Source organism: Eurytemora carolleeae, unplaced genomic scaffold, assembly GCF_000591075.1.
Source record: "Eurytemora carolleeae unplaced genomic scaffold, Eaff_2.0 scaffold182, whole genome shotgun sequence".
NCBI classification, from domain to species: domain Eukaryota; kingdom Metazoa; phylum Arthropoda; class Copepoda; order Calanoida; family Temoridae; genus Eurytemora; species Eurytemora carolleeae.
The window spans coordinates 262,972-279,042 of NW_019396187.1; the positions used below are offsets into that span (position 1 = coordinate 262,972).

The 16,071-nt window shown below is 31.1% G+C and overlaps 1 protein-coding gene across 2 annotated transcripts; it reads right to left on the minus strand.

Moving 5' to 3' along the window:
* Positions 1–1,082: 1,082 nt before the first annotated feature.
* Positions 1,083–9,933, minus strand: LOC111697598 (neo-calmodulin). 2 transcript variants are annotated; one of them, XM_023467650.1, is made up of 10 exons: positions 9,867–9,933; positions 9,401–9,465; positions 8,509–8,548; positions 6,381–6,425; positions 5,144–5,217; positions 3,926–4,014; positions 3,326–3,381; positions 1,713–1,787; positions 1,457–1,509; positions 1,083–1,204 (listed from the first exon to the last, which is right to left on the minus strand). In XM_023467650.1, the coding sequence occupies exons 1-9, from the start codon at positions 9,912–9,914 to the stop codon at positions 1,483–1,485; spliced, it is 519 nt and encodes a 172-aa protein (XP_023323418.1). In that variant the 5' UTR covers positions 9,915–9,933; the 3' UTR covers positions 1,083–1,204; positions 1,457–1,482. The 2 variants fall into 2 exon arrangements, with proteins under 2 accessions (XP_023323418.1, XP_023323417.1); XM_023467649.1 differs by having other exon boundaries at positions 1,457–1,522.
* Between the last annotated feature and the right edge of the window lie 6,138 nt (positions 9,934–16,071).

Below are 16,071 nucleotides of genomic sequence, written 5' to 3' on the forward strand. Positions count from 1 at the left end.
GACACTGGAATAAAAAGATGACTATTAAACTCAAGTTATGATTTTAATAAGTACAAAGAACTTGAAACGCGGCAATTGTGCATTTCACTTACTATAAGTTGATTTTTTAGTTACTTAAACCGGGGGAAAATATTTCCATCCAAACACTAAAATAAATGTCGTCTTCCTATTCCACCATTTTATGGGTCTCTGTAGTTGTATCCAAAAAACCTAATTCTTCTCTAGCAGACGAAATCTTCTACGGAGTACATTTTTCATTGTAGGCAACACCACACCAAATCAGAAATCATTTATAAAGACGACCTAAAAGTTGCCACTTAAAAGGACTGTAAGCATAATTTCAAGTGACCCTTCATGCTAAAAGAAATCACAACGGTTCCCTTGAAACCTTTATCTGATCGGTTTTCTAGGTTTAAAAATGCGGTAGAAATGTGCAAGTCACTTTTGTGGAGAAACCTCAATATAAAATAATCAGTTTTCAAACTTATAACCATTAATATCTAATTTATTCTAGATCATACAAATCTTTACAGGTTACCATGGCGAAATAAGCATTGCACTTTACAAGTAAACCGGAAAATAATTGAAAAAAAGCGAACGGGGCAAATAGATTTTAAAAATCTGCTAGGAAAGAAGATAATAAGAATGAAAAATAAAAATAATAATCATTACCTGCACAATATATTATTACTAATTAAGCTAATAAATTTTTCCCTATTAATGTTAATCCCCTATTATTAGAGTTCCTGGAAACGTTATAATATTATCTATATCAAGTTGTAATCTCTGTTTGTCTGTTTGTTTGTCCGATCATAACGCAGAATCCCCTGGACTGATTTGCCTCAAATTTTGATTAGGGAACTCGGGAGAGCCACGGTAACGTTCTTTGTTTGGTTTTGAGGTCATAGGTTGAGTAGGACGAAAATAAATTTAGTTTCCCAGTAAAAATCGACCAAGTGTGGGTAAACGGCTGCAGTAATTATGAGCATACTGGGCAAAGCTGGGTTCCCAAGCATGTATTACATACAACTTTATCATTTCAAGTATCATTGAAAGTGAATAAAAAATAGTAAAATTCTCAATATTTTTTAATAATATATTTGTATTAGTCAAATCGTAATTATATCACATATAGAATACAGATCCATGGTGAAATGCTATAATGTGTTTTCATTGATCGAGAATTCTTTTACAGAGAAATAATCTGAAAAATTAAATTCATATAATTTTTCGCATTGAACATTGGTAACTCAACACAATCTTCTGGAGTAAATATTTAAAGGCGTTCTTAGAATGAAAGTCAAAATAAAATCTCTCTAGCTTTCTATTTTTTAATGTTTACACGCTAAACAATTAAATGCTTTAGGCTAATCGGTATTTATTTTTTATAAATTCGTGTAAAAGTTGGAGAAAAAATATTGAAACACTCCCTTTAAGAACGATACACTTTACAAACCTGGATATTTATGATGATAGCCTTTATCAATTCTTCTTTAAACCTTTCTGACTCTAAAAACATGAACTAAAAATATTTTGTTGAAAATTATTATTTTGTTAAAAAGTGTATTTCTAAATGATAAATACTTATAAAGTTTCCTGAGTTATTTATTTTTAGTTAACCAAAGCATTCATTTTTATTTTTAGACGGATAAAAAATACATTTTTTAGGATCATTAATCAAAATTTTAATTTTAGTTAATGCTATAAAATACCTTAAACAGTATTGTTATAAATTCTTCATAGTTGATATTCCCGTCTCCATCGATATCCGCTTCATCTATCAGTTCCTAAACATAGACTTAATATAGACCTAAGACCTAGCACAGTCTAGAGGAGCTCCTGTAATCACAGACCTAATATAGACATAGCGTAGTCTAGAAGAGCTCCTGTAATCACAGACCTAATATAGACATAGCGTAGTCTAGAAGAGCTCCTGTAATCACAGACCTAATATAGACCTAGCGAAGTCTAGAAGAGCTCCTGTAATCATAGGCTTAATATAAACAATGCACTGTCTAGAGGAGCCCCTTAAATGCACACTTAAGATAGACCTAGCATTGTCTAGAGGAGCCCCTGTAATCACAGGCTTAATATAGACCCTGTAAAGTCTAGAGGAGCCCCAGTAATCACAAACTTAATATAGACCCTGTGCAGTCTAGAGGAGCCCCTGTAAATGCACACTTAAGATAGACCTAGCATTGTCTAGAGGAGCCCCTGTAATCACTGACTTAATATAGACCCTGTAAAGTCTAGAGGAGCCCCAGTAATCACAAACTTAATATAGACCCTGTACAGTCTAGAGGAGCCTCTGTAATCACAGACTTAATATAGACCTAGCACTATCTAGAGGAGCCCCTGTTATCACAGGCTTAAAATAGACCCTATACAGTCTAGAGTAGCCCTTGTAATCACATGCTTAATATAGACTTAGCACTGTCTGGAGAAACTCCTGTAATCACAGACCTAATATAGACCTAGCGTAGTTTAAAGGAGCCCCTGTAATCACAGACTTAATATAGACCTAGCACTGTCTAGAGGAGCCCCTGTAATCACAGGCTTAATATAGACCCAGCATTGTCTAGAGCAACCCCTGTTATCACAGACTTAATATAGACCCTGTACAGTCTGTAGGAGACCCTGCAATCACAGACCTATCACTTCTAGAGGAGATTCTGTAATCACAGACTTAAGATAGGCCCAGCACTGTCTAGAGGAGCTCCTGTAATCACAGACTTAAAATAGATCTAGCGCAGTCTAGAGAAGCTCCTGTAATCACAGACTTAATATAGACCTAGTGCAGTCTAGAGAAGCTTCTGTAATCACCGACTTAATATAGACCTAGCGCAGTCTAGAGAAGCTCATGTAATCACAGATTTAATACAAACCTAGCGCAGTTGCAAGACGTGTTGAAATTCGCACTTTCATGCATCATCATTCGTCGCAATTCTATCATTGCTAAGACAAAATGTTAAACATGTGTTCCCATCAGACCAGACGCATTTTGTTTCGGAAACCGAAATCGGTTTATACATTCGGGATTTAAACATCAAACAAAGATGAATAAGTAAAAACAAACTATATTATTTTGGTCAACTGAATAACAATTGAACAATTACATTTTGTTTGGCCAGGTGTTAAATTTTAGTATGTTAAAGTATCATTGAAAGCAGTTCATTCAAAAAATACAATTTGAGGATTTAAATGTTAAAGTAATTAGTACTTTTTCATGTAGTTCGTCTGGACTCATATTTAATCACTGCACTGGGTTTAATTTAAAGCAATATAAAAATTTTCTTTTTTTATAATTTTTACAATTTACAAATACCTCTGTCTCCTCTGGGCTTAAAGGATCTCCGATGGATTGCAAAACAGTCGCCATTTCTGAAAATGCAAATTATTTTAAACAATCTTTAGAAATAATTTATTTCTTTGAACTTATTTGTTGATATGGAATGAAGTTTATGCCTGTTCCTACAAATAAACAAAATATGGATCCATAGCAAGCCCTTAAAAAATAGATATTTCTGACAATATAGTTCAATTTATTAAATAAGCCAGCGACAGAATTTAATGAATTTAAGCTATGTCTCTGATCTCCCTTCTGCCGATTCAAATTTGAACCACTGACTCAAAGTTACAGAGTCAGCAAAGATTTGAATCGGTGATACAATTTTGAACCGGCGCACGTAAGGCATTTCCAAGACTCCTCAAATTTATTAAATTCGGTTCCCATGGATCATAAAAATAAAAGACATGAGGCAATGTTTTACATTTTAAATAATGAAAAAACGTTTGATGAAATTAACAAAGATTAAACATTAGAACAATTAAAACATTTTAAAAATAAACTTTCTATAAAATCTAATAATCATCCCAAAAAAATACTAAACAGTGCAATTATGAATGTTTATAAATATTGTTTAACCTTGAGAGGTCACAAACCCGTGTCCATCTTTATCAAAAACTCTAAAAGCTTCTCGAATTTCTTCTTCTAGTTCGGTATCGTGGAACTCCCTGAACAGAGTTTAATACAATAGGAGTAGAACTAAGGAGAGGATTATTTAATAATCTAATGAGAATATAACTAAGGAGAGAGGGATAATGATTGTCTATATTTAATAATCTAATGAGAATATAACTAAGGAGAGAGGAATAAGGGTTGTCTATAATTAACTGTAACGTATTAAAACAAACAATAGAAAATACTGTAGAAAGGGCCAGTTATTACTAAATAGGACAGGAGACCACGCACAAGCAATCATTGTTTACTTAATGTTGTTTATATCTATAAAGCTGTCCTGGTAGATCATGGTTTAAAAGTTCGCCAGATCTTTGCTTCTGGTGTGCCCAAGATATATATATTTAAGAATACCATCAACTTAATCGATATCTATTGCATAATTTAGAACATCTTGACAGAATAACAGGTTATAATGTTTATTTAAAAATTTTTGGAATTTCGGTCAAATACATATTTAATTCATTACTGAGAAAGAAATTGACCACTCTCCTCAACCTCTTTATTTACTAAGCCTAAATTTTTTGAACCTGAGCCGAAAACTTTAGAATGCTTGATCTCCTCTGTTTATTTATCTCAAGATTAATCTAGTCTTCATTTTGTTTTCTGGAAATTGTGTAAAATTCAACCAATAGAGTGGCGTATCCAAAGTTCTGATCAATGGTGCAGTCTAGCCAGGATATCCAGAAAGAGAGGATTAAGGAAAATATCAAAAGTGTCAACAGCGGATACATGATTTACTTATCGGGATTAAAGGTATTCAATGCTAAAGTTGTCAGCTCTATTATCTTAAATTTTTCACATTTTATATATTAGTTCGAATAGTCAAAAAGCTTGAAATAGTTATAAGTGCAGAAAATCGATAAACGAAATTGGGATGAATTTTATTCTTCAAATTGATTCTTAACTCATGATTGATTTTCTCTGACATTTCGTGCAGGTTTGCAAATTAAATATAATATTGAAAAACTATATTAGACAAAATTCAGAAGAAAGAATTTTTTATTTTCATTTTTGTCCTAACTATTAACTATGTAAATAATTAGCTTTTCAATTTTACACATCATAATGTATACAGTAAGGAGAACAAAGTAAACAATATACTATACAGTGTTTAAAATGTACCTCGTCATAAGCCAAACAAATTCATTAAAGGTAATTTGTCCATTTCCATCCTGGTCCACCACATTTATCATATCCTGCAGCAATATATTGGTCTACCACATTTATCACATCCTGCAGCAATATATTGGTCTACCACATTTATCATATCCTGCTACAATATCTTAGTCTACCACATTTATCATATCCTGCAACAATATATTAGTCTACCACATTTATCATATCCTGCTACAATACATTGGTCTACCCCATTTATCATATCCTGCTACAATATATTGGTCTACCACATTTATCATATCCTGCTACAATATATTGGTCTACCACATTTATCTTATCCTGCAATAAGCAAGTAAATGTATTTATAACCGCAGAATACAGTAACCAGGCAAAATTGTAGCATTTCTGGACATTATTACATTCTTTTGCACTTTCCATCTAGCATGGAAAATTGCCGTTACGCTAAAATTAAAATTATGCGTAATCGCTAACAATTGGTAATATTTCAGGCTTTAAAACTTAAAATGCGATTGGTTCAATTTCTAACCTTTTTTGTTCAACTAAAAAGTATTTTTGTAACTAACCAGTATTTTTGTACAACTAAACGGTATTTTTGTACAATTAAACGGTATTTTTGTACATATAAACAGTATTTTTGCAAATAACCAGTATTTTTGTACAACTAACCAGTTTTTTTGTACAACTAAACAGTATTTTTGTACAACTAAACAGTATTTTTGAACAACTAAACAGTATTTTTATACAACTAAACAGTATTTTTGTACAACTAAACGGTATTTTTGTACATCTAAACAGTATTTTTGCAACTAACCAGTATTTTTGTACAACTAAACATTATTTTTGTACAACTAAACAGTATTTTTGTACATCTAAACAGTATTTTTGTACAACTAAACAGTATTTTTGTACAACTAAACATTATTTTTGTACAACTAAACAGTATTTTGTGTAATACTTTTTCAACGGTGTTTAACATTTAAGTAGCTTTCAAGGCGTTTAGTAAAATATTTACATCACTTAATTTTAAAAGTCATTTTAATAAGAAAATAGAATAAATATTTTTTTGTTGATGTCATTGTTATTGTTGTTGTTCTTCTTGTTTTTGTTGTTATTTTTTGTTGTTGTTATTGTTGTTGTTGTTATTGTTCATTTTTTTGGCATTGTTATTGTTGTTGAGTTTATTCCTTTGGTTTTGTTGTGTTTTTGCTGTTATTGTTGTTACCCTGAGCTCCGCGTCTGTGGGATCCCATCCAAAAGTTCTCATCACCTCAAAAAAGAGATTGTATATTATTTAAAGGGAGTGACCGGCTATGTAAGGTAGTTGAACTGAGTACGCAGTGTTGTGGAAAACTTCTTTCGGATTCGTTTGAGACATATTAAACTTTTTAAAGATCTGTAAATCCTAAGTTTGAGCGCAAATTCGACGTTTAAAACTCCTACTTTGGGGGTGGATATGTTTTCAGATTTAGCTTTTTTTAAATTATTAAATAACGACGACATAACATGTAAAAAAAAATCTACAAAAAACTACAGACATGGCATGTATAAATAATAATAATAAATTCAAAAAAGATAAGAAATTCAATATAATAATGAAAACGAAATAATCGATTTAAGCATTGATTATTTGACAAATTACTTTTGAGATAGCCATCTAATTAGATTACTATTTACTGTATAATTTCTACATTATTTTTAGTTGCCGTTATTTAATAATTTAAGAAAAACTAATTCTGAAAACGTATCCACCCCCAAAGTAGGAGTTTTGAACGTCGAATTTGCGCTCAAAGTTAGGATTTAAAGATCTGTAAAAAGTTTAACATGTCTCAAATGAATCCGAAAGAAGTTTTTCACAACACTGCGTACTCAGTTCAACTACCTTACATAGCCGGTCACTCCCTTTAATGTTCGAGATGTTCATAATTTAAATTTGTCGTACCTTCATATTTTAACCCCTTAATACACATTAACTTTTTGCTTACTTTCGGGGTTTATTTTTCCAGGATTGATTTGTTTAGGGTGCATAACGTATATCATGATGGGTTGTTTAGGGTGCATAACGTATATCATGATGGTTTGTTTAGGGTGCATAAAGTATATCATGATGGTTTGTTTAGGGTGCATAACGTATATCATGATGGTTTCTTTAGGGTGCATAACGTATATCATGATGGTTTGTTTAGGGTGCATAACGTATATCATGATGGTTTGTTTAGGGTGCATAAAGTATATCATGATGGTTTGTTTAGGGTGCATAACGTATATCATGATGGTTTGTTTGGGGTACATAACGTATATCATGATGGGTTGTTTAAGGTGCATAACGTATATCATGATGGGTTGTTTAAGGTGCATAACGTATATCATGATGGGTTGTTTAGGGTGCATAACGTATATCATTATGGATTGTTTAGGGTGCATAACGTATATCATGATGGGTTGTTTAAGGTGCATAACGTATATCATGATGGTTTCTTTAGGGTGCATAACGTATATCATGATGGTTTGTTTAGGGTGCATAACGTATATCATGATGGTTTGTTTAGGGTGCATAACGTATATCATGATGGTTTGTTTAAGGTGCATAACGTATATCATGATGGTTTGTTTAAGGTGCATAACGTATATCATGATGGGTTGTTTAATGTGCATAACTTATATCATGATGGTTTGTTTAGGGTGCATAACGTATATCATGATGGATATTGAATAACAGATCAATGCTTCATTGTATTTATTCTGAAACATCACGGACAAAGATCATATATCAAAATAGTTGTTTGTGGGAACCAAATATCAGGTTTTTATTTACGAATTAGAACACATTTCTTACATTAACTATGACATTATAATGTTCATTAAAGAGTACATATAGCCTAGTGTCAAGTACAAAGTAACCCTTTATGTATAGAGCAAAATTTCCGATTACCAATGGTAGCCTTAAAAACTGATTTTACATGGTACCCTTAAAAACTGATTTTACATGGTAGCCTTAAAAACTGATTTTACATAGTACCCTTAAAAACTGATTTTACATGGTACCCTTAAAAACTGATTTTACATAGTACCCTTAAAAACTGATTTTACATAGTACCCTTAAAAACTGATTATTTACAATTGTGGTTTCTCTGCAATAGTGACTTGCGCATTTCTAATGTAAGAAAACAAGATAGGAAAAAGTTTGAAAAACAACTTCATCTTCTTCATTATTGCTAGTAAAGAGGATTCAAGTGTACCGTTGTGAGTCGAAGCATGCCCTTCTTTTAAGAAAGGTTCACAAGAAAATTACAAGTACAATCCCTTTCAAGATGTTTTATATATATCATAAGATAACATAAACTTATAAATACCTGGCCTAGCTCCAACACTGTAATAGATCCGCCTCCATCCCTAAATAAATAATTTGTTGTCAATCATATGGAACTCCTCATTTTTAAAATGTCATGAACGATAGGTTGCACAAAGGAAAGTTAATTGCAGCTGCATATACTCTGCGTACATATTGAAACCAGTTCTCTCTGGGCGGAATTTGTAAACATTAATAGAAGCATCAGTGTTCGTTTAGTATCCGAGGAAGTGAAAAGCATTAAATTTTGATAATTTTCATTATTTACATAATTCCTCTGACCAGAATATTTTATTGATTTGTTATGTGAAAGATGGATCCCATGTCAGGCTTCGACATCCATCTTGTGTTTACATTACCACCCAGAGACAGTACACTGCAGTACAAAAAAAATGCGTACACGTCTGAAATACCTTTCCTTGCATTAAAACCTTGGGTTGCACGATAGGTTGCACTGCAGGTTGCACTACAGTTTTTACGATTGGCTTCACGATAGGTTGCACAATAGGTAGCACAATAGGTTGCACGATAGGTTGCACGATAGGTTGCACGATAGGTTGCACGATATGTTGCACGATAGGTTGCACGATAGGTTGCACGATAGGTTGCACGATATGTTGCACGATAGGTTGCACGATAGGTTGCACGATAGGTTGCACGATATGTTGCAGGATAGGTTGCACGATAGGTTGCTTGATATGTTTTACACTTTAGCATACAATTCTTTGTCCCATACAAAATTTGGACCCAATCGGTTCAGCCGTTTTGACTTTTATGGTCAGACAAGCAAAGTATATTTATAGATTATATTATAATATATAGATTATATTATATTTATATATTATATTATATATGTTATATATAGATGATTGTATAAGCCTGATAAAATATGTAACCTGTCGAAGAATGAAAATATATCTTGATATTCTTTTAGCGTGTCTGCATGAAGGGTCTCAATCATCTGATCATGCAATATAAAAATATGTTTAAAGTGTCTGGGGCAAATTTCAAGTGTTCCTCCAGTTGTAGTTCGGAGTGTCTGATTCACAACCGTTGACTGATTAAGGATGTCTCACATGTCCTTATTAGTCTACTGAATTCAATGCTTTTAATTGATAAACACTTTGTTTGTAAACTGTAAGCTGAATTACATCTAAACAGACCTGCAAGCAACATTTTTTGAAAAACTACTTTATTCTACCTCAATGTTAATTATCTAGCTATTTTGCCTTTTTTTGAATTTAATTAAAAGCTTTAGTTCAGTTTACTTCAATGTTTTAAACCTTTAATAACCATAAAGCCATTATAGTAACCCACTTGTATTCCCACTTATAACGGTGACGAGCGTATTGAATTGTTTACCATTTTGCCAACTGTATCCCTATCCTGCTCTTCTTGATCATCTTCCATTTTATGAGAAACAAAACAATCTGAAAAAAGCACATTTAAAGCTTTTCTTTTTCTGCAAGTATAATGAAACTTATAATTTTCTGGTTTGTGAACCCAGCTTTGCCTGGAAGATAAACTCTCTCTTTTAAACAGAATCCACACAACTCATAATTTTGAAAACAAAGCTGAAAACTTTCCAGTTGTTCTACCAAGTTTCTCAATCAAAATGTGAGGCAAATCGGTCAAATGGTTCAAGAATTAAATTCGGACATACAAACAAGCAAAGAGACAGACAAACATTAATTACTACTTTAGTTTTTAGATAATAGTGGTTAGTTTTTGTATATTTTTGAAAGCTTATCAGAACAAAGGAATTGAGTATTTGCCACAAACTCAGATTTTCTAAGTATTTTTTCCACCTGATGGTGTAAACCTTTGATATTTCAAACTTGGATTCTATCATCTAACAGAATTCATCTATATATAAATTTGGCTTGTCTGTTTGGGTGTCTGTCTGTTTGTTTGTTTGTTTGTTTGTATCCAATAAACGTCAAAACGGCTGAACCGATCGGGCCCAAATTTTTTGTGGGACATCTAGGGGCCCCATGGAAGGTTTATGAAAAATAAAAATTTCAAATATTTGTCTCCATCAAAATTCGATCGTCGTTAAATTTTTAAAAATTTTGAAAATCCGCAAAATTTTTTTTGAAAATCCGCGAATTATTTTTGTTTTGTTTTACGATGTACACAAAGAGAACATGTTCACAACTAATTTAGAAGATGGGCGCGAAGCGCCCTCTAAGGCTAGAAATAAGGGCGCGAAGCGCCTTGAATTTCTGGTGTAATAAATCTAGGTCCTGAGATTACGCTACTCAAAGTCTAATTACAGTCTCACTGACTCTATCTCTAGCCAAACTCAAGGCTCTCAATCTCTAGCCAAAACTCAAGGCTCTGTATACGTCCGTATAACACAAAGGTTCATGTAGTACTAATTTATTTTATATACAGGTGAAATTAAAACTGACGGGACTAGCCGGACAGGGTCAACATAAAAATAGATAAGATATATTACTAGCATGGATAATATAGATCGTACTAAGCATTACTACAGAATATGCTACATATATAATTTGAAATCTTTAAGGTCTACGACATTGGGTCGCAAAGATATAAAGATTAGAAAATTATAGTTTGTGACAAAGACTCAATTCCTTTTGAACATTTCGAATGACTTTGAAAGTTTCTGTATAGAGTGGAAGTTTTTAACATGTAATTTAAACAATGCGTAGTTGAGTTTTAGAAGAGTATATTCTACGCATTTTGTTTGTTTTACGCAGTTGAAGAAATGTCTCAGAATGCATTTATAAGCTTAAAAGTTCTGAAAGCAACTTAACCAATATAAGAACAAACAAAAATTCTCCAAAAAGTATTTTTCTTTGTCATTATTATCAGTTTGTTTTAAATCTTTTCTTTAACCTTTTAAAGGATTTAAAAAAAAAGATTTTATTCAGAAACATTTGAAGACAAAATAAAAAAAAACTTATTAGGTTGATATCGTGCAATTCTTTAAAAAGAGCGATAAATAAATCAATGATTTCATGATAACTGTTTAACAATCACTCTAGTTTTTAACTAGGTTTTAAAGTAAATCTGTGAAACAGAGATTCTAGAAAAGTAGGGTTACAAAAATGGCGTGTACAGTCTTTATCCCGTTAAGACGATATATCGATCTAATATTCTTTAAATTGTTCTCTGTAATGTTATAGTCACTACATAGGTTTCTATAGACTTAAAATAAAAATAAGAAATAAGAAAGAGTGAGACTGGCATTAAAGGGACTGTAAGCAAAATTTCAAGTGACCATCCATGCAAAGATATAAATGCCCGACTAACAAATGTACCCTTTACAAGCTTTGCCGATAGCAAGCATAAATTATATATCAATGTTTATGTTTCTTTTAACTGTTTCTTTTCATTTGCGGTTTTGCGCATTTCTTGTTTATAAGAAGCAATAGTGACTGATCTAAGTTGTTGGATGACTAGTTCTGTTTATTGTATAGTGTAGACAGATCTAAGTTGTTGAATGACTAGTTCTGTTTATTGTATAATGTAGACTGATCAAGTTGTTGAATGACTAGTTCTGTTTATTGTATATTGTAGACTGATCTAAATTGTTGAATGACTAGTTCTGTTTATTGTATAATGTTGACTGATCTAAGTTGTTGAATGACTAGTTCTGTTTATTGTATAATGTAGACTGATCTAAGTTGTTGAATGACTAGTTCTGTTTATTGTATATTGTAGACTGATCTAAGTTGTTGAATGACTAGTTCTGTTTATTGTATAATGTAGACTGATCTAAGTGGTTGGATGGTTAGTTCTGTTTATTGTATATTGTAGACTGATCTAAGTTGTTGAATGACTAGTTCTGTTTTTTGTATAATGTAGACTGATCTAAGTTGTTGAATGACTAGTTCTGTTTATTGTATATTGTAGACTGATCAAAGTTGTTGAATGACTAGTTCTGTTTATTGTATAATGTAGACTGATATAAATTGTTGAATGACTAGTTCTGTTTATTGTATAATGTTGACTGATCTAAGTTGTTGAATGACTAGTTCTGTTTATTGAATAATGTTGACTGATCTAACTTGCTGAATGACTAGTTCTGTTTATTGTATATTGTAGACTGATCTAAGTTGTTGAATGACTAGTTCTGTTTATTGTATAATGTAGACTGATATAAGTTGTTGAATGACTAGTTCTGTTTATTGTATAATGTAGACTGATATAAGTTGTTGAATGACTAGTTCTGTTTATTGTATAATGTAGACTGATCTAAGTTGTTGAATGACTAGTTCTGTTTATTGTATAATGTAGACTGATATAAGTTGTTGAATGACTAGTTCTGTTTATTGTATAATGTAGACTGATATAAGTTGTTGAATGACTAGTTCTGTTTATTGTATAATGTAGACTGATCTAAGTTTGACTGCTGGTAAATGTTTCGTGTGAGAAAACTGTAGAAAACAGAGTATATTGAACTAGGATGGTAAAACTACAGTAGAGATTGGAATACTAGGATGGAAATGTCAGGAAACATTTAGCTGATAGATAGATAGATAGATAGATAGATAGATAGATAGATAGATAGATAGATAGATAGATAGATAGATAGATAGATAGATAGACAGATAGATAGATAGATAGATAGATAGATAGATAGATAGATAGATAGATAGATAGATAGATAGATAGATAGATTGATATATAGATAGATAGATAGATAGAAACTTGGATGGTTTTCAGGTTTAAAACCAAAGTATTAATAAATGCATAATAACTGTAGCTACATTGATTATAAGAAACAAATACTTTTGTTATTTATCACTCTTCGCTAAACCCAACTTTACTTTCGGGCAGAGTACTGAGAATTATACTGCATGGCAACGAAAGCTTTATATTTTGGTGTGATACACTAAAGAAATTCTTTCAGAAGATGAAAAACAAAATCTGGATTTCTGACATTTGAGAAGTTAAAGCTATTGAAATTTTATGGTTTCTAAGACGTTGTCTTAAATAAATGAATATATTCTTAAATCCTTAAACAAAAACTGGGTCTGCTTTATTTTGTATTGCACTTTATTGTATTGTATTGTATTGTATTGTATTGTATTGTATTGTATTGTATTGTATTGTTTTGTATTGTATTGTATTGTATTGTATTGTATTGTATTATATTGTATTGTATTGTATTGTATTGTATTGCATTGTATCGTATTGTATTGTATCGTATTGTATTGTATTGTATTGTATTGTATTGTATTGTATTGTATTGTATTGTATTGTATTGTTTTGTATTGTATTGTATTGCATTGTATTGCATTGTATTGTATTGTATTGTATCGTATTGTATTGTATTGTATTGTATTGTAATGTATTGTATCGTATTGTATTGTATTGTATTGTATTGTAATGTATTGTATTGTATTGCAGTATATTTCCTTACATTTTGTTCTGAAGTCGATTTGCTGCTCAAGTCTAAATATAGAACTAGCGCGCAATATTGAATTAAAGTAAGACATGGTTTTTTAATATGATAAATACGTAGAACCTGAGCATGAATACATGATGAAGTTTATTTTTAGAAATCTTCATCAATAATTAATTGATTTTTTGACTGAGTAAAAATTATTTCGTTAAGTTTCATTTATCAACTATGACCGAAGAAAATTTGATATATCAAAAATGACCGAAGAAAGTTCGATTTATCAAATATGACTGAAGAAAGTTCGATTTATCAAAAATAATCGAAGAAAGTTCGATTTATCAAATATGACCGAAGAAAGTTCGAATTATCAAATATAATCGAAGAAAGTTCTATTTATCAAATATGACCGAAGAAAGTTCGATTTATCTAATATAATCGAAGAAAGTTCGATTTATCAAATATGACCGAAGAAAGTTCGATTTATCAAATATGGCCGAAGAAAGTTCGATTTATCAAATATGACCGAAGAATGTTCGATTTATTAAATATGGCCGAAGAAAGTTCGATTTATCAAATACGACCGAAGAAATTTTGATTTATCAAATATGGCCAAAGAAAGTTCGATTTATCAAATATGGCCGAAGAAAGTTCGATTTATCAAATATAATCGAAGAAAGTTCGATTTATCAAATATGACCAAAGAAAGTTCGATTTATTCAATATAATCGAAGAAAGTTTGATTTATCAAATATGACTTCTTAGACGTTGTTTTAAATAAATGAATATATTCTTAAATCCTTAAACAAAAACTGGGTCTGCTTTATTTTGTATTGCACTTTATTGTATCGTATTGTATTGTATTGTATTGTATTGTAATGTATTGTATCGTATTGTATTGTATTGTATTGTATTGTAATGTATTGTATTGTATTGCAGTATATTTCCTTACATTTTGTTCTGAAGTCGATTTGCTGATCTAGTCTAAACATAGAACTAATGCGCAATATTGAATGACATGGTTTTTTAATATGATAAATACGTGGAACCTTGGCATGAATACATGATGAAGTTTATTTTAAGAAATCTTCATCAATAATTAATTGATTTTTTGACTGAGTGAAAATAATTTCGTTAAGTTTGATTTATCAAATATGACCGAAGAAATTTTGATATATCAAATATGACCAAAGAAAGTTCGATTTATCAAAAATGACCGAAGAAAGTTCGATTTATCAAATACGACCGAAGACTGTTAGATTTATCAAATTTAATCGAAGAAAGTTCGATTTATCAAATATGACCGAAAAAAGTTCGATCTATTAACTATGACTGAAGACATTTGACGCGTCTTTCGAAAAATCTAAAAGAATTTCAAGTTAAAATATGACGGTGACAGTGCTTCCGTTTCCTCTTATTGTCTGAATACACAGAATATGTCCTACAAAACACAGCCGAAATTAAGATCGTCTTTGATCACAGAAATAACTTTATTGCATTCATTCTTCCAAATAATTCTACAAGTAAATTTAGTTGAACCAACAGTCACATACCCTTAGTATTGGTATTTCCAAAATGTGGTCTGACATTTTTGTGCTTTCAAAATTACCGGAGATATAATGAACTTTCTTCAGAATTAGACAAGCTTTATTCTTAATAAATTAAAATCTGAAATTTCTGGTTTAAAGGGACAGACCGGCTATGTCAGGTATTTAAACTGAGTATGCAGTGTTGTGGACAAATTCTTTAGGATTAATTTGAGACATATAAAACGTTTCAACGATGTATAATTACTGAGTTTGAGCGCAAAGTACACGTGCAAAATCATGAATTTGGGTGGGTACGTTTTCAGAATCGGTTTTTTTAAATTATTAAATAACGACGACGAAAAATATAGTAAAAATTCTATAGTAAATAAATTAGATGTTTAGGAACATATTTCTCAAAAAAAATTTGTCAATAAATCGAAGTTAGAATCACTTATTTCCTTTTTCATCATGATATTGAATTTCTTCTTTTTCAATAAAAATTCAAGAAAATCTGCAGAAAATGTTCGTGATTAAAGAGAGAGTATAGAAACTAATAATTAAATAAGATTACTTATTTCGAAGATAAGAGTTAATTTTATTTTCTCAACCTGTTCCTAAACAACTAGTTTACTGTAGAATTTTGTTATCATTTTTTCTCGTC

Bases quoted from the DNA above. Each gene is read 5' to 3' on its own strand.
- LOC111697598 (XM_023467649.1), bottom strand. From the start codon at position 9,914: ATGGAAGATGATCAAGAAGAGCAGGATAGGGATACAGTTGGCAAAATG. The intron at 3,382-3,925 runs GTTAAACAATAT...TTGCATTTTCAG, and splicing joins CGGGTTTGTGACCTCTCAAG to AAATGGCGACTGTTTTGCAA. The intron at 1,788-3,325 runs GTATTTGTAAAT...GTCTATGTTTAG, and splicing joins TAAGCCCAGAGGAGACAGAG to GAACTGATAGATGAAGCGGA.